This window comes from Drosophila montana, unplaced genomic scaffold, assembly GCF_035044405.1.
Source record: "Drosophila montana isolate Dmon_TW-CO22-7 unplaced genomic scaffold, ASM3504440v1 contig_3833_1, whole genome shotgun sequence".
In the NCBI taxonomy this organism is placed as follows: domain Eukaryota; kingdom Metazoa; phylum Arthropoda; class Insecta; order Diptera; family Drosophilidae; genus Drosophila; species Drosophila montana.
Genome location: NW_026998704.1, coordinates 1,571,332 through 1,594,300, shown reverse-complemented (window position 1 = coordinate 1,594,300; position 22,969 = coordinate 1,571,332). Strand labels below are relative to the sequence as shown.

The 22,969-nt window shown below is 40.1% G+C and overlaps 5 protein-coding genes across 9 annotated transcripts; 1 reads left to right on the top strand and 4 right to left on the bottom strand.

The window, feature by feature from the left end:
- Positions 1-16: 16 nt before the first annotated feature.
- HPS4 (Hermansky-Pudlak syndrome 4 protein) lies at positions 17-10,327 on the bottom strand. Of its 2 annotated transcripts, none has more exons than XM_064695901.1 (7): positions 10,170-10,327; positions 3,326-3,560; positions 3,020-3,262; positions 2,859-2,953; positions 1,264-2,797; positions 963-1,198; positions 17-906 (listed from the first exon to the last, which is right to left on the bottom strand). In XM_064695901.1, the coding sequence occupies exons 1-7, from the start codon at positions 10,178-10,180 to the stop codon at positions 738-740; spliced, it is 2,523 nt and encodes an 840-aa protein (XP_064551971.1). In that variant the 5' UTR covers positions 10,181-10,327; the 3' UTR covers positions 17-737. The 2 variants fall into 2 exon arrangements, with proteins under 2 accessions (XP_064551971.1, XP_064551970.1); XM_064695900.1 differs by lacking the exon at positions 10,170-10,327 and adding an exon at positions 3,631-3,911.
- Positions 4,646-7,068, bottom strand: LOC135437824 (uncharacterized). The gene is made up of 2 exons (XM_064695898.1): positions 5,304-7,068; positions 4,646-5,241 (listed from the first exon to the last, which is right to left on the bottom strand). The coding sequence occupies exons 1-2, from the start codon at positions 5,390-5,392 to the stop codon at positions 5,004-5,006; spliced, it is 327 nt and encodes a 108-aa protein (XP_064551968.1). The 5' UTR covers positions 5,393-7,068; the 3' UTR covers positions 4,646-5,003.
- LOC135437809 (uncharacterized) lies at positions 7,593-8,843 on the bottom strand. Of its 2 annotated transcripts, none has more exons than XM_064695882.1 (3): positions 8,552-8,843; positions 8,391-8,461; positions 7,593-8,328 (listed from the first exon to the last, which is right to left on the bottom strand). In XM_064695882.1, the coding sequence occupies exons 1-3, from the start codon at positions 8,573-8,575 to the stop codon at positions 8,082-8,084; spliced, it is 342 nt and encodes a 113-aa protein (XP_064551952.1). In that variant the 5' UTR covers positions 8,576-8,843; the 3' UTR covers positions 7,593-8,081. The 2 variants fall into 2 exon arrangements, with proteins under 2 accessions (XP_064551952.1, XP_064551953.1); XM_064695883.1 differs by having other exon boundaries at positions 7,599-8,328; positions 8,533-8,583.
- Positions 8,858-9,742, bottom strand: LOC135437808 (uncharacterized). The gene is made up of 3 exons (XM_064695881.1): positions 9,395-9,742; positions 9,277-9,341; positions 8,858-9,204 (listed from the first exon to the last, which is right to left on the bottom strand). The coding sequence occupies exons 1-3, from the start codon at positions 9,404-9,406 to the stop codon at positions 8,979-8,981; spliced, it is 303 nt and encodes a 100-aa protein (XP_064551951.1). The 5' UTR covers positions 9,407-9,742; the 3' UTR covers positions 8,858-8,978.
- Positions 10,328-10,420: 93 nt separating the features above from the next.
- Positions 10,421-22,778, top strand: Sema1b (Semaphorin 1b). Of its 3 annotated transcripts, none has more exons than XM_064695904.1 (7): positions 10,421-10,542; positions 16,612-17,255; positions 17,772-17,865; positions 18,967-19,643; positions 19,717-20,736; positions 20,792-20,984; positions 21,058-22,778. In XM_064695904.1, the coding sequence occupies exons 2-7, from the start codon at positions 17,102-17,104 to the stop codon at positions 21,254-21,256; spliced, it is 2,337 nt and encodes a 778-aa protein (XP_064551974.1). In that variant the 5' UTR covers positions 10,421-10,542; positions 16,612-17,101; the 3' UTR covers positions 21,257-22,778. The 3 variants fall into 3 exon arrangements, with proteins under 3 accessions (XP_064551974.1, XP_064551973.1, XP_064551972.1); XM_064695903.1 differs by having other exon boundaries at positions 10,502-10,616; XM_064695902.1 differs by lacking the exon at positions 10,421-10,542 and adding an exon at positions 15,577-15,729.
- The last annotated feature ends 191 nt before the right edge of the window (positions 22,779-22,969 follow it).

Below are 22,969 nucleotides of genomic sequence, written 5' to 3'. Positions count from 1 at the left end.
CTAAGTATTCAAACAATTTGTAAATAAGTCGACGTTGACATGGGTATAGCTTTATAGATGGTTTCAGAGCCCTTAAATGCCCTGGCCAAAAATTCATATTTGTATATAAGACATATATATATATATATTAACTAGTTTACAAATAATAATAACAAATAATAAATAAATTATTGAAAATTGAATTCCTAATAACAACAGTGCAAACGTTTCACTATTTGGCTCTTTTTTCTAATTACATAAAATCAAATATTTTACCGAATTATAATTAAACAACAATTGGGTGTATTAACATAAAAATTAAAAACAAATACTTTAGGATATTGTACTTTACAAGAATGCAGAAAAACAAATGTACATAATATAAGATTTGGCTAAAAGCTGCGTATTTAGTTTACACAAAAATATTTTTTAAAATATGCTGTGCTTACACGAGCTCCAATTATTAGATTCTAGGAGAGTAACAAGCACATATAGATAGATTAAAATTTGATATAGTTTGTCGTTCCAGTACACGTAAAAGCGATTAACGTGGGAACTCAATTTATAAATTCTCCGCGTCGTGTAAACACAGGCTGAGATGGCAAAGTAAGTTACAATTAGAACGGATGGCATTAAATTGGCTTTATGGTTGCGTTGCAGTTACAGCGCCCATATAAGATCTGGACATTATCAGTGAGTTTTTGGCTAAGCATGCGAGTATTTTTTGTTGCTATGTATGCATATGGTTATTCCGTAATCTACATGAGCATGTAGGAATGATCACGTTCCAGACGTGACTTGGCGCGCATCTGAATGTTTCCAATGGGATCCGAGGGCGGCGGTATGCCATTGATCTGATGTGTGGGCTCCTTGTAGAAGAACTCTGTGCGTCCGCACTTGTAGCCATAGAAGACCGAGTCTTGTGAGCTGTAAAAATAATCAATAAATTTAATATTCCCATGATGTGTAAGCTAAGTATTTACCGAAGTATCAAATCGGTAAGCTGTCCGCTCTGCTGCTTCAAATCGTGATGCATGCTCTCAAGTGTGTTGAGCTCCAGCGGATTCCATGGCCCGTTGCGCTGCAGTGCATCCCACTTGTCATCGATGCACATGAAACTGTAGTTGCCGCCGTCGCGCTTATCGCCTTCCACATTGACGTTTAGGGTTTGATTCAATTGAGATTCCATGTGCGGAAATTTGGCCACGCAAATCTCGAACTGCCAACCCAAAAGAAAAAGATTTAAAAAGAATTTGCATTAAGAGGATCAACATGATAGCTCACCATCTTCTGGACAACGGCCTGCTGAAAGCAGGTGCCCTCCTCCATGAGCAACAGCAGCGTCATGTTTTGTTGCCCGCACACAAACAGCTCTGTTCGCTGCCGTCCATCCGTAGGAGCAGACGCAGCTGCTGGCTGACCATTGGAGAATGCTGCCAGCGCATCAACTGCATCCTCATATTTAAGCGAGCTGCGACGCGGAAATCCCTTGCTGCTAGCCAGGGGGGTCTGTATCTCAATTGGCGTGGCCTCGTTGAGCGCGAGCACAGAGAGCTTAGCCATTAGCGGCGTTAGCGGAACTCCGCTCCCTCCATTACGACGCTGAGTTACTGTTGGATCCACAATGCCAGGCTCACCAGCGGACTTGAGGGGCAGACACATGGCACGCTTATCTGACGGCGTCTTTGCAGTAATGTTTAGATTACGATCTGCTGCTTCAGACGAGGCTGCCTGCTGTCGCATGTGCTCGTCCAACTTCTGTATTTCCCGGTTGAACTCCTGAAACTCGGAAACGAGCGCCGCCAGCTCTGCATCCTGTCCGGCCTGCTCGCTGGCGACGCCCCACAGCTTACGATATTGTTCAAGAAATTGTTGGAACAGGCTTCGCGAAATCTGCTGCCCGTTGGCATTAAAAACCGGATAGGTGGGATCGCTAATGGTGCGCGAGCTTCTACGCTCATCGCTCCCTATGAAGTCGGGAGACACATCGATGCTGCCGTCGGCGTCGGCGTTGCCATTGCCATTACGATTTACATCCGTCTTGTAGCCGTGTGTGATGTGGCCCAGCTTCTTTGAAATGGCACGCAATGCGTCCTGTAAGTCAGCGGAGGACTTGCGACGCGTCAGCTGCTTGTTCGGATTGCTGATGAAGTTCGAAAAGAACTTTTCCACATCCAGCTTGAGCGAGTTACGACGTGACGACGACGCCGTCGGTGTTGCTACCTTGCCATTCGAGTTGTGCGCATCGGCATCCACATCTTCGGGATTGGCGCATATAGACATAACGCTAGCCACCGGCAACACCTTATTCTCTGTCATAGGCGTATTACAGACGCTGGTGCGTCCAATAAATTCGGGATACGAATCTGTCTCATCAAAATTGATCGAAGCAATGCCCGACTCAGGTAGCTCCTTGCTGTGCAAGTTCTTTAGGCGCAACGGCAGATGGGTAGGCCGCATAGACTTTGGTCTCGCCACCGGCAGGACCACCGGGCCGGTCGAGGCCGGGGCCTGCTCCTCCTCGGGTATATGAGTGAAGATTAGCGACTTGTCCCGCTTCAACTTACGCTTTGCATACTGAAATGGCAGCGCGCTTTGGCCCAGCTGCGCTGTTGTCGTCTGCATATTCTGGGCACGCTGCGCCTCTGCTACCAACTTGAGATAGTGCTGCTGCTCCACATACACCACCAACATTTGCACACCATTTGGTATGTGAAACTGTTGCATGTTCAGCTGTTCAGCCGTGGTGCGTATATGACGCGGATCTGTCAGCACCAGCTGCTTGGTCACCACATCTCCCAGCTGGGAGGCAACCACTCTGAAATGGAAGCAGGCAGTCACTAGTAGCTTTTTTAATGTGCATGGTCCAATCTACTCACTTGTTGTGGTAGAGAATAGCGCCGCCGAGAATGCCCCTTGTTTGCTGACAGCTTTGCAGCGTCTGTATGGCCTCCAGATAAATGTGACTGGCGGTCTGTGGTCGAGCGTGGTGGAGCGTAAACGATTTGAGCATTACTATAATCCAGTTTAATGAACTCACCTTGGGCATGCGCAGCTTGGGCACATTCTGGAATGTGTTGCCATTGCGTTGAAGCATGGGCAGATATGTCTCAAATATGTGATATAGTTTCTCGTTGAGATTCCGGCTGTGCTGTTGGGAGGTCTGTGCATACTGATCGTGCAGCGACTGCAAATCACGATGAAAGAACCTCAAGAGGGAGCTCAACAGATTCGCCCGATGCTCCAGCAGCTCATCGGCAATGTTGCGATCGGTGCCCACGGCCTATGGAAACAAACAAAACGAATCACAATAACTATGACGGGGTCTTTGGAGCAGCTTACTCACCAAAGTGAAGCGACCGAACTCCTTAAGCACAAATTTGCCATTCTGCAGGGCCAGGATGCGCGGCTTGAAGAAACAATCCTTGAGGAAATACGATGTCCCCATTAGTTGACCACATAGAGCCACTTTCTGTGTGTCCGATACCCAGCTGGGATGAAAGTACAGCACCGCGGCAATGGGATCATCTGCCTCGTCCTTTAGACACTCCGTGTCGTAGACAAACACAATCATCGTCTCCCTGTGGATGCATAACAATTGAGAACATTATAACATATTTATTACAGTTGGGGAGTCACTGCGAATGGCACCTGTCAAGCATACGACGGCGCAGTTGCTGCAGCTTTTGCTGTTGCTGCTGCTGCTGCTGCCAGCGTTTTTGATTGGGCTTCCGCCACTCTTTAAACATTTCGGCAAAACAAAAGAGATAGACTAAGGTAGAGTGGGAGAGAGTCCAGTTTCGCAATTGTTGGATAATTCAAGTCGAAAGCTGCATCGTGGCGGCTTATCGCCTACCGCACGACGTGGATGATAAGTCAGTCAACACGGCAGTGCCACAGAAACTCAACTGAATTGCCAGCTGGCTGGCTGATAAATATGATATGAGGTGCCAAACAGCCGCGCAGCATTGTTTGAAATTTTGCTCACGCTTGTCACTACCAGCCGAACAGGTGGGGGCGGGGGGGGGAGCTAAGGTGACGCGAGGTGAAATCGCCGTCTATTACGCCGTTGATTTACGCTCTAACTAATATCAGTTTGCAAGTCAATTCAAGCGTCAATAATTTGAATGCCACTAAACAAGTTATCGATAGCAACGATATCCCAAATTCAAGTTCAATCGTCGAAACAGTATCGTTATTGATTTTAGTGCGAGCGAGAGCGAGAGAGAGAATGCTATTGAAGCTCAAGTGCATTTAATATTCGTCTTCGGCACGCGGCTTATTTCTTTATGTTTAATTATAAAAGCATACTTTTGGGGATATATAATAATAACGTGTACTAAATTAAGGGCAAACAAAAAAAAATACAATTTTAGCTCTTATCGATGAAAATTATGCTGTAATATTTTAAATTTTGCGCGTTAGACGCCGTTCAAAACTGTAAAAAAAGCCAAAGATTTCTGTAAAAATGATTATTTAATTTTTTTAGCCTTTCATTATTTCTTATGAAATTCCTTTTGTGCACAAAACTTTTCAACTTCTCACGAGTACATCAAAATATAAGCTATGAAAAGCTTATTACGTATTAATAAACTATATTTCATCAAACATCTTTGGCGATTATCTCAGAATTTCCGTTCTTATAGATATACACCAAAAATCCATTCGATATTCTCAACGTGTGGGAGATGTATTATACTCCAAACAACTAACCATAAGGAAATATTTTAACCGCCCCTCTGTTGCAGTTGCCTCTTCTCCTCCTGTCCTTCACTAAGCAACAGAAAATGCAGATTTCATGAAAATCCCTTCCTCAACAACTTTTGCGAACTATCCAACGTCAGCCCAAAAAAAAACCCTCTTATTTACCCAGTCCTCAAACTGGATACCTTTAAGATATAAGTTTAAGCAGATCTGTGATATCACAATTGGCACAAATATGTATGATTGTAACGTCTATAGTCCATATCCATTAGCACACGAGTATATGCCATTTATTAAGTAAAACGCTATATAAATCAAATTTAACCGGGAAGGGACTTTAGAAGTCCAGCACCTAAAGCCGGAGCTGCCGGAAATCCTCGTCCGATAGTGTAGCTATACTTGGCCACATATCCATTGGGCCCCGCCTCATAGGTAACCACCAGAGTTCCGCCTTGGTCTTCAAAATTCTGAATGAGCGTACCTTTTACCTCCGGGACACCGGGTGGAACCAGTTTCCCAGTCTCCTCGCGCAAGGTTTTGCCATCCGGATGTCGAATGCTGTGCGAGCAAGTCTATTGATTAGGTCAAGCTAATAGAATGAGCCTTGGATAAAAGCCTACCTCAACATATATTGACCATTGGGGCTTCCCAGTTGAGAGTCACTTTCGCCAGCGATGCGCGGGACGAGTGTCGCGGGTGCCGCAAGCATCAAATTGACAAAGAGTACAATAATTGACTTTGCATAAAAACAATGTACACATATTAGTTGCGATTCAGCAAGGACATCCTTAACTCACCGCTCCGAGCATTATCTAGTTATCAAGTCTAGTCAATAGCAACTGCCATTCTGAGTCGCAGCTTCTTATATTTAAAAGATCTGCGAAAACGTGATTCCAATCGCTGAAAGCTATGAGAACCAACACTGTCTCACACGTTAAACAAAAACCTAACAAGAAGATAGACGTTCTATCCTCAACCCGCCGAAGTTTGAATACTCTTGTAGAAATATGGATTGAAAATGGGTTTACACAAAAGCTTTATGTTCAATCCAGATATACTAGGAGTGTGAGTTTGGTCTTATTATCCGACCGGCTCTTCTTTCAAAGCTATATAATACAGTAGTCCGGTGTTGATAAGACTTTGTTTACATTAAATGAAGAGTTTAGTCAAGATAACTTGAAAGAAAACCACGATTTTAATACTATAACTTATTTTTTTATATGACAGCTATATGATATAGAGCGTCAATCCAGCCAAATCTGATAAATGTACTGCTTGCAACAGAAAGACGAATCTGTGCAAGGTTTTATAACGAAACACTAGTTTGATCCTGATCCAAAAACATAAAAGACTTCTCCTTCTATGGGATACACATCTCGTGACAAAATTATAATACCCTCGAAAAGCTACAACAATAAATAACAATATAAAAGAGCGCCAAGCATTTGTTTAATTATTTACCTTGTGTTTCTGTCAGTAATTACTACGGATTAAACTCTTGTATATACTAGATGTACATATGTATATATAAATATTTATGCCTTTCACCTGTTGAATGCGGGTAAAAAGGTGATTTTGCAAATGCATGTAACAGGCAAAAAATAGTTTAACTATGCGACCTCATCATTCATATATATTCAGCCTCAACTGCCAACACGATCTAGCCATGTCCGTAAACAACGTTATCAACACCAAAGTTATTCAAGAATGAATTTCCCATAGTGCGGGGAAACGGGAAAATAAAGAAAAGCCGCAGCACAAAGCGCGCAGCTTGCGGTGTGCGTGATCGTCTACTATTTGTTTGTGTCGTGCGAGCAAGTCAATTGACTAGGTCAAGAGCATAAATAGGGCCTTGGATAGAGGCGTATCTAAACATATATTGATAATTGTGTTCAGGTGTTACAAGTACCAAATACGGAAAAGGTACCACAATCCGCTCAACACATATGCAAAGCAGATGTATTTACTGCAGATTCAGCAAAGACAACATGGTTAGGAAGTCTTTTAGACGGCAGTTTATTGATGACTGTTAGCACTTTGGTCAAGGATCATCGAACTGTTCTATTACCTCTCCTTTGGAGCCTCGTGAAGCTTTTAAATGTGAGGAAATTTTGGTCTGCGGATGGAATTCCGAGTTGTGGCAGATTACGCTGGGACTGCGCGTAAATTTAGTGTGGTGCAAGAGGTTGGGACTGAGTTATAAATCCAGCTATAATAGCGATTGTCGCCTTTACAAAAAATTATTAGATAGACTCATTAAGAAATAACAGGACTGGACTTTTTCCCCGCAAGTCAAGTAATTGGAATCATTCTAGATCATAGACTTGAATAGCAGCACCGAATTGAGGCAGTATGTCGGGTAGCTGCGACCAACTAAGATAGAGCAATAGAGCAATAAGAATAGAGCATTATGGAAATTCCAGCCGCAACAGTGGAAATTTCGCGGATAATTTGCAATATTTTTTTTAAAAAAAGAACTTTCTGAAAATTTATTTGATACGTTTTTCGCAAAATGCACTGCTCTTGGATGGAAAATGCGGGTTTATTTTTTGCCTTTAAAACTTCTTGCTGCGAATAGACTCGGAGTTCAATAAAGACAAAGCATGCCGCGAGCAAGCCCGCTATACATAATACCCGCTAGTATAAGGGCCAATTATAACTGTGCTCCTTTAATAAATATAGCATACTTTAAGGGCTACGCAGCTATAAAGCGTACTATTTTTAAGGCTAAATGAGAATATATGCAACAGTTAAAAGGAATAGAAAAATTGGTGCTTAAATAAATTAATGTTAAAAAGCTTTTTAGTCATTTGTTAACTTTTTCTCCACATATTTTGGCTAATTCTTTTGAGCAACAAAAGAATACAACAAAATCCAAATACCGCCACCAAGAAACCGGTTACCTGTTATGCCTAATATAAACAAAAATAAATAATATCAGCTAAGTTATAGAACAATATATACGAAAATAATTTTAAAAAGAAAGTTTATTACGATACAATTCGGAGTTTTAGGTCATATTAAGATAAGTTTAATTTAATAACTTGAGCACTTTTCGCAAAAACTTTTGTTTTTGTTAGAAAAATACTTGCAGAGCTATAAGCTTTAAGAAAAAGTGCGCCTCTTTTTGCAGTTAGGCGAGCAAAATTTTCGAAAGCTCTATTAGTTTCATCAAAATATGTTGATAAACAAAAGAGTTGTGCTTAATTTTCGATGCATTATATAGTGGTCCGTACTGGGTACAAAGCTGAGACTTGTTTGCATAGAAACTGACTCGCGGAAAGGGGAATATTTATAGAGTCTATAGAATACAAACAATTGTTACATACATAGCCCTAGCAGTGCCCATGTCTAGGGAACATATTCCATTTATTAAATAAAAAGTCATTTAAACCAAATTAGCCGACTGACGACTTTAGAACTGCCGGACTTAGAAAAATTGCGAATACGGGCTGTTCCGGCTTGCCTGCGCTATTATAGCTATACTTGGCCACATAACCATTGGGCCCCGCCTCATAGGTGACCACCAGAGTGCCGCCTTGGTCTTCAAAGTTCTGATTGAGCGTACCTTTTACCTGCGGGACACCGGGTGGAATCTGTCGCACAGTCTCCTCGCGCCAGCTCTTGCCATCCGGATGTCGAATGCTGTGCGGGCAAGTCTATTGATTAGGTCAAGCTTATAGAATGAGCCTTGGATAAAAGCCTACCTCAACATATATTGACCATTGGGGCTTCCCAGTTGAGCAAGCACCAAATTGGCAAATAGTACCACAATCCACTTGGGATATATGCAATGGACACATATATATATATTAATCGCGATTCAGCCAAGACATCCCGATAACTCACCGCTCTGAGCATCGTCTACCTGTGGGCCTTTGGGTTTGCACATGCCTCGATAGCAACTGCCGTTCTCGGTCGTAGCTTCTTTTATTTAAAATACCAAACGCTGTGAAAACGAGTTTCGAATCGCTAACAAAAACAAAGTGAACAGATCTCAAATTAAAACCTAATGACAGCTACGAACCCTCCCAGCGAAGTGTTATTAATTCGGATAAAGCTATGAAAGCGCGCGGCAATAACTGAATTACTCATCTTGTCAAATTTAACCCGACCTCAAGTTGTATTCGGTAAAAGCTATTAATTAATTGCTTACAAGCAGTTTTTAGATATCTAACCCTGGGAATGCTGCCGGATTTATTCAATAATTTCAAGTACATAATTATCTTCGGCATATCTGAGAGTAGTTATTATTGATGTCATACATACATTAGTGTACATCGATATTTTTGTACCTAACCAACTATTAGCTTCAGCAGAACTGGGGGTAGATACTGGATATTTCTGTTGTTGGCGCCTTGAAATACATAACTGGCTACATAACCATTGCGGCCTGCTTCGTAGCTGACAAACAATCGGTCATATGTGGGATAGAAAATGTCCTGATGACCCTTTACCTGCAGTTCCCCAGGTGAGATCTCCTGCACGGTTTCCTTGCGTGTTGCCTGTTCTTCATAAATTCTATGCAATGGACAATTGACAATTTACAATTGTTTAATTGTTAATTATTAATGAGCTTGTAGAGAAACCTACTCAAGATTATAGCTCCTATCGAGCGGCGCCACAAAGGCCAAGCTGGCAAACAGAAAGATAACCGACTGGAAAAATGATATTAGTACAGTTCGAAAAAGGAGATGCTTAGCAAACTCACAGCTCCGAACATGATCTCTTGCTACGTGTGAATCAATTTAAGCCTCGAAAGCAACTAACTTTTTATGACAGCTTTGATTGCATACTACCACTAACCAAAAAACATATGTTTTTTGGTTAGTGATACTACAGAATATGATTAGTATTAATCCAGTATTTTCGGTTGGCACATGGTCACACGTACCAAAACTGGACTTTAGTGATGCCAAGGTACACTGCACAAAATTGTGCTTTTAAGATCTTTAGAATATTATAGTTTTCTGTTTTTTTCCAAATAAGAAAGATTTTAAAAACATCAAGAATATACTTTTGTATAGCTGCTAACATTATTTGTGTACTTAAATTAAAATGGTACTGTTTTATCAGAGTTGGTACATTTTCCTGTAATCTTTGGTAGAATATAGTTTTATCAAGTACCAATCCGAGACCCGAACGTATAGTACTAACTTTCCCATTCGTACTTTTCGGATATGATATATTGCCATATGTAAATTATTTAAAAACTGTCGCTTAAACGAGTTCTTTCTTACATATGTATATACTATAAAAATGACATACATGCACTTATGTTTGCTTATCAGTAACTTATTGTGGGTTTCTTCTTGGAACAATGTTTTTTGTTTGTATGCGTGTTGAGGCTGCATACCCTCACATACACCGACGGCATACAAACAAACACTCACACAAAAGCAAATCACTTGCATACACATACCCACGCACGAAAAATTCACCGCAGTTTTTCGTATTTACTTCTACATATAATTCAATGCACTTACTTGGTAGTCATTTTGGTAATGTTGTTTTTGTGTTTGTGCTTAAGTGTATTGCACTTTATTAATTTAAAAGATTCATTTTAATGTAAATAACTTTACACTTCTCATTATCGGTGTTTTTCTGCGGGGGTGGTGGGCTGGAATTATCGATATATTGCTTAACATTTGGAAGACCATACATTTAATAAAATATTTAGGTATGCCAACTCGGTATAATATCGCTATCGGTGTTAATGCTATCGAAGCATGTGCCATCACTATACGTATACCAAACAACCCAAAGCAAAATGGCCGCCGTAGTGTAAAGAGTATACTTTTGGAAGTTCGTGTTTTTCACTTAATTTAATAATTATTTGAACATTTTTTATGAATTTTGGTGAGTTCAGTGACGGCAAGTAATAACACTGCATGCGTACGCAAAAAAATGCATACGCAATTTGTGAATTTTATGTGAGTAATGAGTGTTTTAAATCAATGCTATTGTGGCTGCTGTTGCGTTTACTACATAAAAAAGGACGGCTACAAGCCAACTCAAGCGAACCAGCCCCCGCACCGCGTCGTGTTGCGTTTACCCACACCTAGAGTCAAGCAACAAACAGGTTTTTATTGTGTACGGACGTGTGTTTTTCTCTCTTTTAATTTATGCACATACAACAACATCAACAGCACACATGTATACATACATCTAAACAAACCAAACATGAAGCAGCATAAGCTTAAAAACGAGTAATACAAGAAAATACATAAATTGTAAGAGTGCGCGAGTGTGTGTGTGCGTGTGCATGTGTGCAGCGCTGTAAACAGCGCAGCAAGTAGTAGTCGAAGGCGAAGCAGCAGCTAGTAAAGTGCTAAAGTGGCGGCCAAGCAGCCAATTCGAACACAAGAGTCAGAAAGAGAGAGAAAGAGAAATAAAAAAATATAAAAAAAAAAACAAACTAAACGACTCGCTACACAGCTACAGGTGAATTTGTGGACTTGTTGCCCCTCACTCTGAGCAGTGGTCGAGGCGGTGGCCCAAGTGTGAGTGTCTGGCTAAGAACTGTAAAAGGCAGCAGCACAAAACGAGTTAGCTGCCGTTGCTGCGAGTAGAAAATCTAATAAATTAGCAGCATAATCAATTCGCGTCGTTCTACAAACTTAGCTCGCTCTATAAGCAGAAGCTTAAACGCATATCAACAGCTAACGGTATAGCTGCATAGCTGCTCAAATTTAAATGCAAACAACTGTGGCTGCAGCAACGCCCAAAGTAAAAATATTAAAAAAAAATAACCAAAAATTCGACTAAGGCTTTGAACGCCTCAGAGTCAAAGTGTCAAAAGCGGCAGCAGCCCAAAGTGGAACGCGCAGTGTGTCCCACTTAACCTCAAAAATACAACTCCCCCTCCCTCCCACATGCACATACACAGATGAATGTGTGCGTGTGTGAATGCAACTGAGTAAATATGTGTGTTTGTTGTTTGATTTAAACGCGTTTATAAAGTTTACAAATAGAAACTCCCACGTTCGTTTTACGCGCCATTAGCAATACTATAATTATTGTTTTTTGTGAATGAAAAACTTGTTGCGCCATGTATGTATTAAAAGCTCTATTTTGTTATTCAATTTATTAAGACCTCATTTGTTGTTACACTTTGAATGGCAGGCGCTTCTGAATCATCTACGCTTCCGCTGAAGCCAAACTGAGCGTCTGTTGATTAAACTGGTTTAACTCCGATACATAATATACGTATGTATATGTGTGTGTGTGTGTGTGCGTGTGTGTGTACTGAATCATGTAGGAGTTGGACACAAATCGGAAGTAAAGCGATAGTTGGTAGCAGTGCACGCGATTGTCCCCTGGATAAGTGAAGGGAAAAGCAAAGTGAAGACTCGAAAGTGCATTGAACTGAACTAATGATAAGAAGGCAAAACTAAAGCAAGATGTTGCAGTCGGGTGTAACCGACTGCGTAATACTCGTTAATAAATCAACAACAGTTTAAATCAGGCTTCCCACCAAACTTATTAAGAAACATTGATTTTTCGATAGGCCTTTAGTGGAGCTCTTTACCTATAAAAGGTATTTCTTAACACTTTGTCTGACGCGGGCAGATGTAAGTATGCGAATGTATGTATATATACCATAGGTTTTCAATCCCTCAGATTTTATTCAAAACCAATAGACTCTTCACTTTGTGAACGAGTATAAAAACAATAAAATAAAAGGCATACTACAATAAACAACAAATGAAGCACAGCATTAAATCAAATATACATATACACAGATAATGAACATATACTATGCATATATATATATGCATCTATACAATAAATACGATTATATTAACAAAAATGCAAGCGAAACAACAATGTTGGTCTTTGCTGAAGAGTATTTTAATGAGACTCATAACTCAAGTCAACTTAAAAATCAATAAAAGAAATATAAAAAACTTAATGAGCTTATGTATAAACAACACTATTCGAATAAACGTAAATGCTGTCCCAATAATCATGTGTGTTTGTCCGTCCGTTGTATAGAGAGCTTTAGAATTATAAATGTACTTTAAAACGAATGAAAATTGATAATCATGCAGGTTTAAAGGGTACCTCCTAGTCTGGCCGTTTCGAGTAGAACACAAACGTGTACTTCCTAGTCGTGGACTTAAAAATAATCTCCAACTTAAGTTTTTGTTTATCATATTAGCCTAAGCTGTGATGCTACTTGCTTAAATCAGTTAATGGGAATTACAAAATCGTACACGAAATATGCAAAAGCGTGGAGATTGCAAAACAGCTTTAGAACCAGAAACAGAAGCATACAAAATCCCCAGCCAGTAAGTCTACGGGCGCTGCTGAAGCACTTTATAAGGCGAAGTCACAGGTGCCACCACCTGTTGTTGACTAACTGAACGCCCACTTGCCAAACTGGTTGCATGGCAGTGGTCCGGAGATCAGGTTTCTAGCGTGGACAGCCAATATCTATGTATGTGCATATGTACTTTTATACAGTATATATCTAATATCCATACGCAGAGATCAATTTCTTTTGGAGCACGTACAATTAGCAGGCGGCGACCAAGTTATCTATTAACACGCTCACACGCACGCTTCACACAGCCCACATCCGACTGAGCAAATGCAAACGCCCGAAACAAACGACAAACGTGACATACATTTCACCGTTATCTTGATCAAGCTGCTTATCTTTGCTGCAGCGCAGACACAGATACAGACACCGCAGCCCATCTATGGGTGCTTATCAGCTAAGGCAAGCTGAAAGTGTGAAGCAGCGAGTCGGGCAAGCGGCAGCTGCCCAGACAGACATGCCGACCAATAGATAGATGATTCTAATAGGTAACTCAAGCTCGCGTTCGGGCTCATTAATTAGTGGCCCAGAGATACACAGCCAGCATTTGTAACTGGTCTGTCTGTCAAAAGCGGAACGCACTTCCTGGCATTGAGCTAAATGCGGCTTTTGAAACTAAAGACCTAAACAAAAAAAAAAACAAAAACAAATGATAATACTTATTCATATATGAACGATGTGTGCATAGCGAGGGCAGCTCAACAAAATAATACGATTGGAAACCTGATATTCACCTGTTTTGTATACAATTAAAAACAAGAAGAAAGCTTTCTTCTAAAGAAGACCAACTAAGCCTTGTAATTTATTCAGCTATTTTCATCATGGCTTTGCGATAGCCAAGTCTTTTTTAGCCTATGTGATAAGCCGTATTAGGTCAAGTTAATATAGCTAACAGTTTTTCAACAGCTTATGCTCTTAGATGGTTAGATGTTATTTCTTTTGATCTCTGCTATCTAAAAAACATCAAACTCTAATTAAATCGTTCTTACTGATTATATTGTCACAAATTTAAATAGAAAGTTTTTGTAGTTTGTACTCGAACTAATCCCATTAAGTATATATATCCGTGATCAGTATCAGAATCTGCGGCCAAGTCGATAAAGTCTTGTCTGTTATTTAACCAAATAATCTGCCTGTTTTCGAGCTATTCTAATAAAACTTGGCATGAGTTGAATCGCTATAACATTATAAACAACATAGGAAAAATCAATCAAGAAAAATGTTTGTTTTTTCATAATAATTGGACCAAACTCACTAATTCTAATCCTCGTATGATCTTAACAAACGAATGAAATCTCAATCAAACGATAAATGATAATATGTATGCATCAGATAGGCAACGAAACAGACAGATTAAGTTTCATATAGACGTAAGATCATCTGTTATACTTATGTCTGTAAGGGTATATAAACTTCGGTATTTCGAAGACAACTATGCTCACAATATATTTGTATGCGAAAACTTAATTTGAAGCTTGGAAACATTGTGATATAGTATTCCAATTTGTTTGTAGCCAGCTAGAAAAGCCCAAATGTTGGTCAAGTGTTGTAGATAAACGCACTTAGTTTGGCCGGATTCGAAACTAGGCAACTACTTTCTTATGGAATAGACACACAAACTTCCCTTGGTCATCAATTTTTATATAAATTATAGTTAAATTAGGTAGTTTCAGTACATTTAAAACCACCCCCAAAAATAATTTAATACAATTCTTAAGGTTAATTGTGGACCCCTATAATTTTAACACTTGCCGTGCATATTACAAAACCGAGACATGGAATGGGCCAAGAGTCAGACAGGTCACTTGACGTTGATGAAAACCTTCAAGCTGGAAAAACGATACCAGACACAAACTCATTGACCAAAACAACAAAAAGTATGTGTGTGACCTTCAATTGGCCAATAAAGCAATTTATTGAAGATCATCCACCATCGCCGTCGCCCCGCGTAGGTAAAAGTTTTCCAAGTGTGACCGTCGCCGAGGCGTGAGAAACTGTAGCAGACTTTTCCTGCGATCGTCATAAAAAAACCTGAGATCGACACATGGAAATTACGCGCGTGTGTGCATGTGTGTGTGTGTGCATGTGTGTGGGGTGTGTGTGTGTGTGAGTGAGTGAACGTGTGATGAACATCTTTTGCAGGACGGCACGTCCTGATATACAAACTCATGTATGTCCAACTGATTAGACACCAAATAGGGACAAAAACCACGGGGAAATTGGCGGAAAATACCGCACGTGATTTCCAACAAAAACTGGAAAAACTCGACAACTATGAATCATACAAAATGCCACCGAGCCACAGGACGCGTGAAACGGTGCGTGACATTTCAAGGGTCGTGCACGAAAGAGAATAATAAAGTAGTTTTGCAGCGAGTGGGAAGTAACAGAGAGAGAGAGAGAAATGCTGCTAAAACTGTACTCTCAACCTAAGCTCTCAAACTGCAGTCACAAGTGTGGGTGTACATTGTGTTGTTGCTTTGATGCTGTTGTTGCTGTTGTTTGCGTTTTGTGCTTGCCGTTCGCTCAGTTGGCAATTTTGTTGTGTTCGCCAGTTTCAGTGCTCGACGAGTTGGCTTAACGTGCGGTTCGCTTGGCCGATTTTAAAAGCGTTTTCATAGAAAGTGTGAAGTGTGTGAAGAATTTGCAAACAATCGCATTAACAAATGCGCCGAAACAAGTTTTGATTGTTACACAAGTGAAATTTATGTTTCAATTTGGTAATAATATGCAACAGAAATGTGAAAACTAATTATATAACAATTAGCTACAAATAAATTAATAAGATTAAGTATATATGTAGTTCAAACTTCAAACAAAACAAACACAAATGCCGCATAGGTCAACAGAATCCTTTAAAGTCCGTTAAAAAGTTTTATAAGTTAAAAATAATTTTTAATAAAGCACAGCATGTCCCAAAGATTATAAACCCCTATAGACCTTGTAAAATTATTCTCATTTGTTTGCTATTTATTTTAGCAAGATTTGTTGTAAAGTTGTAAAAGCATGTTTAATCTTATTTTAAATCTGGACACAGCGATAAACAAAAAAAAAAACAATGTTTTTTATACATTTACTTAATTTCAGAGTAAATTGTTGCTACAGCAGTTATGAGACATGCTTGTCGAATGTTATAAACATAATAATTGTAATTTATGAGTTCAAGATATCATTAAGAAAAACATTTTCGACCTATAGTTACTATGGAGCTATATGTTAAAGTGGTCCGATTCGACGCAATCATTCATTTTCGGCTCATCGTCGCCTCCTTCTCTTAGTAACTTAAAAGCTATTCTCGCCTATTAGCCTAGTTATAAGAAGTGACTCCAATATTAACACAAATACTTAAACAGGCCAAGTGAAATTTCCGACTATCGCAAAGTATATCATATATATACGGGCTTAAAAAAAAGGAGAAAGACTTGAAAGGATGAAGATTATACAAGCCTACTGGCCCCAAATTAAAAAAACACTTTTTGCAACAACAAAAAAAAAACAAACAACTACGTGACCAGAACAGGTCTAGTGGTCTAGTGAAATTCCTGACATTCCACAATAAAAAGTATTCGAATTAACCAACAATCTTTTTCATCTCATTGCAGGTTTTGCGTTTTCTTTTGAGCACATCAACTAATAGCATTGAGAAACAAACAACTGCAAAAAATACATATAAAGAAATCAACAACAGAACGTAGTGAAAATTATTATATGCCACAGAAACTGAATGCGAGAGCTATGCTAGTGAATGCAGCAGCAGCGGCAACTGGCACGAGAATGGCAGCAATCAGAATGACAAACTGCAGTGATTAAAACCAGTCGGGCCAGGCCAGGCCAGCCCCGTTGGCACCAGCCGCCAGCGAGTCACTTCGTCTGTGAGTGCGCCAGCTGCACCACCACCACCAATACCACCAAGAACACCACCCAAGCGAGTGGCAAACGCTGCTGAATCATCAGAACCAGCGACTAAAAGGCCGGGCTCAACTGTTTTCAAGTGCGCTACGTCAATTGAAAATACTTTAATTCTACCAAGTGCAGCATCTAAAGAACCAGTCAAGAGACCTTCAGCGTTCACCGTCAACTGTGGCAGCAACAATGCTAATTACTGACCGGAGAAGATATCCACACAGCAGCAGGGCGAGGAGGGCACCAGCTGTCATGTTCCATATGTTCCTCTGCTTGTTGGTCTGCCTCTGGCTCCACAGAGTCTCCGCTTGGATGCCCGATGTGCGACCCGATTTGCAAACGAGTAAGTTCCAAGTCGCCCACAATGACACAGCCCCACCTTCTTCTCCGCCCTCTTATTATTGTTATTATTGTTGTTTATTTGTGCCACTTGTTTGTTTTGCTGTTTTCCTCTCTGTTTCTTTTGTTTGCTTTGCCGTTTTATCACCGAAAGGCAAGCGGCAGCTTATCGCGCCCAATTTTTCGCAATGTTTGCAACAAATTAGCGTTTCCTCTGAAGTAACTTGGAAAATGGGCCAACTAATCACACATATTGCACAGCTCCACTCATTCTTATGAAATTTAATGGCGGGAAACTTTAAAGCACAACTGTTTTCGATAATATAAATACATTCCTTTAAGAAATTTCAATGTCAAGGCAAATGATTCCGATATAGATGGATGGGGATTCTTATAGTAGTATAGTGTAGTCGAAAGGCTTTTTACTGCCCTTCCAGTTGCCTAGTCTTTAAAAATATATCGGAATCATTTATTTACAATAAGAAAATAATATTTTAATTGACTTTCATTTGCATTGCAGAGGCAGACAAAGTGACGGCGAGTTTCTTTGGCAACACAACGGACTATTATAAGATTTTGGATCACGATGATGAGAGTGTTCTCGTGGGTGCCAAGTAAGTACATGATTCCTTCTTTGATATTGTACAAAGGGTGTGTGTGTGTGGACTTTGAATGCCTGAAGGTTTTCGCTCGATTGCCATTTACGAATTAGAAAAACAATCAATTGTTCTCTACCTGAGCTGCATGAAAAAACACTCATTTTTATTGGCACAAGCTAACTTAAATATTTATTTGAAAAAAATAAACAACAAGAAAAAGTGTTCGATTCGCGGAATAATTAACGCGCCATTGGCATTACGAGGGTTGTGTTTTTTTCTAGCTACTGTTTTGTTGTTGGATTTGTGTTAATTTTTCAGTATACATACATATACTATACATGTATATACATATGTATAAACAGGCAAGTGCAAATCTCGCATTTCTCATACGCTTTCCTGGAAAATCACGTATACCAGCAGCAGGCCAACATGTTGATTTACGTATAATTGTGTTCAGCATTCGCTTGAACTAAAACTTGCACAAATGCAATTTACCAGAGACGTAGCGAATTATTTAGTGTACTCACAATTGCAATAAATAAATATAATAATTAAAACATAATGTCGCATGTGCACCATAGGGGTATTTAATAATTGCTTCAGATTGTTGTGGTTTTTTAGTCATCAGCTAGGGACATATAAAAATATACATATATGATTAAACTATACAAATTAAATTTGAGTAGTACATAGATTCTTAAGATACGTGTTAAACAAAGCCAAGGCTATATATATTTGAAGCAAACAATAGGAAATACCTGTGTCTGGTTAACCATGTTTATGTACACGTGTTTACTAGCTTCTATCCGGGGTATTCAGTCTTAAGCTAGCTTTGGCTTCATATCGCCATAAACTAGGAACACCATGAATATAAGCGATGGCAATTAGGAACGCAATTGCATGTTTAAGTGCTTGATTCAACGTTTAAGTTCTAATTATTCGCGAAAATAACCTTGACGAACTGATGCTCTCTCTCTCTCAGCCTCTATGTGTGTGCGTGTGGCTCATTTATTTTGGCTTGGCTGGCAATTTGCTTAATTAGCAGACTGCACACACACACACACACGACTGGCAGCCGTGGCAATTAAGCAAATAATTCGATTGTCTTTTTCGCAGGGATGTCATCTACAACATAAGCCTGCGGGGGCTGAAAGAAAACAGTCGGCTCGTGTGGCCCAGTCCGGGTGCCGATCGTGAGCTGTGCGTACTTAAGGGGAAACACGAACGGGACTGCCACAACTATTTGCGGGTCTACGCTCGACTCAATGATGGTCAAATTATGCTCTGTGGCACCAATTCGTACAAACCGCGCTGTCGGCACTATGCCACCGTGGATCAGGCGGCGGGTGTTACGCCTACCAGTGACAACACCATGGGTTACGAAATGACGCGGGAAGTTGAGGCTCAGGGTCTCTGTCCGTATAGTCCCGCTCACAACAGCACCTATGCGGTTGCCGATGATAAGCTGTATAGCGCCACTGTCGCAGACTTTTCTGGTGGCGATCCCTTGATCTATCGAGAGAATCTGCGCACCGAGCAATACGATCTCAAGCAGCTAAATCAGCCGGACTTTGTGGGCGCCATCGAACGCAATGGCTACGTGCTTTTCTTTTTCCGCGAACTGTCCATGGAATTCATGAATTTTGGCAAAGCGGTCTACTCACGCGTGGGTCGTGTCTGCAAGAACGATCGTGGTGGTCCCTACAACCATGGTAAAAGCTGGACGTCGTTCCTAAAGGCGCGGCTCAACTGCTCGGTGCCCGGCGAGTTTCCATTCTACTTTGATGAAATACGTAAGTAACAATATGCCAATATCCTCGTCACCTGATAAATTAATATGGCATCTCCTTATCTTGGCCCATACAGAGGCTATAAGTCCGATTGTGGAGAGCGGCTCCAATGCATTGGTTTATGCAGTGTTTACGACGCCGGTGAACGCCATACCCGGCTCGGCGGTGTGTGCCTATCGCTTAGACGACATACTGGCCGCCTTTGATGGAGATTTCAAGTCGCAAAAGGATTCACAATCGCACTGGCTGCCCGTGGAACAAACGCAGGTGCCCAAACCGCGTCCCGGCCAGTGTGTGGAAGACTCTCGCACGCTGACAAGCATAGCAGTAAATTTCATTAAAAATCATCCACTAATGGAGAGTGCTGTGCCCGCTGTGCATGGCCGTCCTCTGCTGACCAAGGTTAATCTGCACCATCGGCTCACTGCGATTACAGTGGATCCGCAGGTGCGTGCATTAAATGGCAACCACTACGATGTCATCTACAGCGGCACCGATGACGGCAAAGTGACCAAGTTCATCAACATCTTGACAACGCATCAGAACAGCAGCACGGACCGCCTGCGTACAGTGGTCATCTCCGAAATGCAGGTGCTGCCGCTGGGCACGCCTGTGCGCGAGTTGGTTATCTCTTCCAAGAAGAACACGCTTGTTGTGGTCAGCGATGGGCGACTGGTAACGGTGCCCCTACACCACTGTTCGCTGATTGTCGACTGCTTGGGCTGCCTCAGCCTGCAGGACCCTAACTGTGCCTGGGATTTGCAGACGCACGAGTGCAAGAATCTGGCCGCTAGCCAGCACAAATTCGGCACTAAAACCTACATGCAAAGCCTAAACACGACCAAAAAGGCGGCTGCCGCTCTCTGCCCAAAAACTGCCGCAGATCCTGTTATTGTTACCATGGCTCCATCGCAAATGGAGGAAGTCGAAAAACTCCATTACGCCAGTGTGGGCAGCGCGCAAGCTGAGGTACAACCCAGCCAGGAACAACAGCCAACGGGCGGCGGTGCTGACTTTACGCTAAATGACTATATTGATGAGAATAAAATACCGCAGGCATCAGTGGATCCCGAGCAGGTTATGACCAATCTGCATGGTAAGTGGCGCACAAAACGACTTAAAGCAGTTCCACTAATGTCTTGTTTATGCAGATCCCCAGAAGTCGATAGCAGTTGTCAATGAGGTGCAAAAGGCGTCTGCCATTACGAACTACACAATAACTATCATTACACTTGCGTTCTTGATGACATTCTTTGTGGGTGGCTATGTGGGCATCAAGATAAAGCAATGGTGCAATCAGAATCGATTGGATGCCAGTCATCACAATCACTTTGTCAAGCAAACGTAAGATCTAAATTATTGGTTGGAAAGCATGCGCTCAGACTAAATTCGAATTTTGTTCGTTCTTGTCCCACAGCCAATTCAAGCATCAGAACAGCGGCAAGGACATTAATTTATTAATCAACTCGAATCCGTACACCACTCCACAGAAAACAGCGAATCTGGATCTTGAAAAGGATCGTAGTCACGAATGCAAAAACTCCACAGAACATTTGGAAAAGGAGCTGCCCTGCAAAACGTCGACTATGACAAAAGTGAAGCGCACTTATATATGAAGAGGGAAACATGCATCAGTTTTTTGATGGCCAGTTTACCACAAAATTAGTCGAATTTTCGTTGTTTATGTTGCTGTTAGTTGTAGTTAACCCGCCCCCCCGACTTGACGTATCAGCAGTTTTTCTGACGCGTTTGAAACGCGTCTCGGCGCATACGTAACTGTTGTGCTTATATTTAGTGTTTTTTTTTGTCAAGGTTTAGTTAAATTTATCGCTTAAACGCAGCGCACTGTGCTATGCTAGAGAAAGGGCAATATGATAAAGCTTGTATGCCTTTTGCTGCACCGCAGTATACGAGGCGGCACATCTGTATGTTTATTTGATAGAATAATTTGTAAGTGCAAACATTAGAGCTTAAACATATGCATATCACATATAGAAAGCAGATTCGGGCTATACAAAAATTGGCTATGTTTTATTGAACAAAAGTTTTTGGTCGTGCCCAGAACTGTCGAACCCACCCACAAATCAAATATTTTTCTCGAAATTCAGACGATTATTATTCTGTACAAGTATTTTGTTAGACTGAAAGTTTTTCTATACACATTTTAGTTTTCTATGTGCATGCAACAATATGCTGTTTAATTATAAATTGTGTGTTTTGTGGCTAAGAAAAGCAATATAAATTGTATCTAACATAAAGCTCAATAAGGAATTGAATATAAGAATATGTATTTTTGTAACTTTATATTGTACGATTTAGGCTTAAGGAAACTACACGATTATTTAACGTTTACTTCTGCGGTCAAACATAAATGAGGCTGTTTCGTATGAACTGAGATCCCTGGACACACCAGCCCTTAAAAAGTAAATAACGCACAAATAATGATTGCACACGCCTTAAATAAAAAAATATAAATTTATATATATATATAAAAGCCTATATTTAGGCTTTAAAGTAAATGTGAAGATAAAAATTTAGGCTAAGAATTATAATAAATACATACTCTTGCATGTATTTTAAAGCAGAATCAGCATTTTATATGTTTATGTTTAAATTTTAAGATGTTGTCCGTCCGTAACATGCAAATTTTTTATAAATAATAATCATAATATATTTTTATATGTAATTGTATCTAATATTTTTATGTCTAAGTACAATTTTAAACACAAAAAAGAAAACAACAAAAAAAAAACAAACAAAATAATTTTGAAATTCAAAAAAAAAATTTAATAAGAAAATCTCTAGGATCAGGATATGGTAGTGCTCGAGTGATTCATAAAAAACATCATGATTAGATCGAGCAATGCCACATCCTGCAATTCTCATATTGTGATAGATTTTATTAAAATTTATAATGATAAACACGTATGCCTTTTAGGTTGAAAAGCAATGATATATATTTGGAATGGATTTGTCTCTGCATGCAATTATTTACGATTTTATTTGTCGATTAGAAAAACAAAAAAAAAACATAAAATATGTAAATTTTATAACCCACATGTATTGTACTTGATATATTGTTGTAAAGGCGTTTAATGAGCTATGCTAAAATTTAATAAAGTCGTCATTTTTAATATACATTTTTAAAGATTTGTCTAATTTTAGGAAATTGGGATTGTTTTGTTTTTGTTTTTTTTTCTGAGTGAGTTTAACCACCAAGCACATTGTATTATTGCATGCTGAGTGGTTTTACTCTGTTAAATTTTGGATGATGTTAACAGCGTGACGTTACCATTATGTTATTTGGTTAGTGGTGACATGCAGAAATA

What these genes read in the sequence shown, in the direction of transcription:
- HPS4 (XM_064695900.1), bottom strand. Translation starts at nt 3,728, where the DNA reads ATGTTTAAAGAGTGGCGGAAGCCCAATCAAAAACGCTGGCAGCAGCAG. An exon ending in AGTTCGGTCGCTTCACTTTG is followed by an intron (nt 3,263 to 3,325) that starts GTGAGTAAGCTG and finishes TTGTTTCCATAG; the next exon opens with GCCGTGGGCACCGATCGCAA. An exon ending in CCAAGCTGCGCATGCCCAAG is followed by an intron (nt 2,954 to 3,019) that starts GTGAGTTCATTA and finishes GCTCGACCACAG; the next exon opens with ACCGCCAGTCACATTTATCT.
- LOC135437824 (XM_064695898.1), bottom strand. Translation starts at nt 5,392, where the DNA reads ATGCTTGCGGCACCCGCGACACTCGTCCCGCGCATCGCTGGCGAAAGT. An exon ending in AATGGTCAATATATGTTGAG is followed by an intron (nt 5,242 to 5,303) that starts GTAGGCTTTTAT and finishes TTGCTCGCACAG; the next exon opens with CATTCGACATCCGGATGGCA.
- LOC135437808 (XM_064695881.1), bottom strand. An exon ending in GATAGGAGCTATAATCTTGA is followed by an intron (nt 9,205 to 9,276) that starts GTAGGTTTCTCT and finishes TCCATTGCATAG; the next exon opens with AATTTATGAAGAACAGGCAA.
- LOC135437809 (XM_064695882.1), bottom strand. Translation starts at nt 8,575, where the DNA reads ATGTGCAAACCCAAAGGCCCACAG. An exon ending in GCAAACCCAAAGGCCCACAG is followed by an intron (nt 8,462 to 8,551) that starts GTAGACGATGCT and finishes ATATATCCCAAG; the next exon opens with TGGATTGTGGTACTATTTGC. An exon ending in AATGGTCAATATATGTTGAG is followed by an intron (nt 8,329 to 8,390) that starts GTAGGCTTTTAT and finishes TTGCCCGCACAG; the next exon opens with CATTCGACATCCGGATGGCA.
- Sema1b (XM_064695904.1), top strand. Translation starts at nt 17,102, where the DNA reads ATGCTAATTACTGACCGGAGAAGATATCCACACAGCAGCAGGGCGAGG. An exon ending in GCGACCCGATTTGCAAACGA is followed by an intron (nt 17,256 to 17,771) that starts GTAAGTTCCAAG and finishes TTTGCATTGCAG; the next exon opens with AGGCAGACAAAGTGACGGCG. An exon ending in AATCACTTTGTCAAGCAAAC is followed by an intron (nt 20,985 to 21,057) that starts GTAAGATCTAAA and finishes CTTGTCCCACAG; the next exon opens with CCAATTCAAGCATCAGAACA.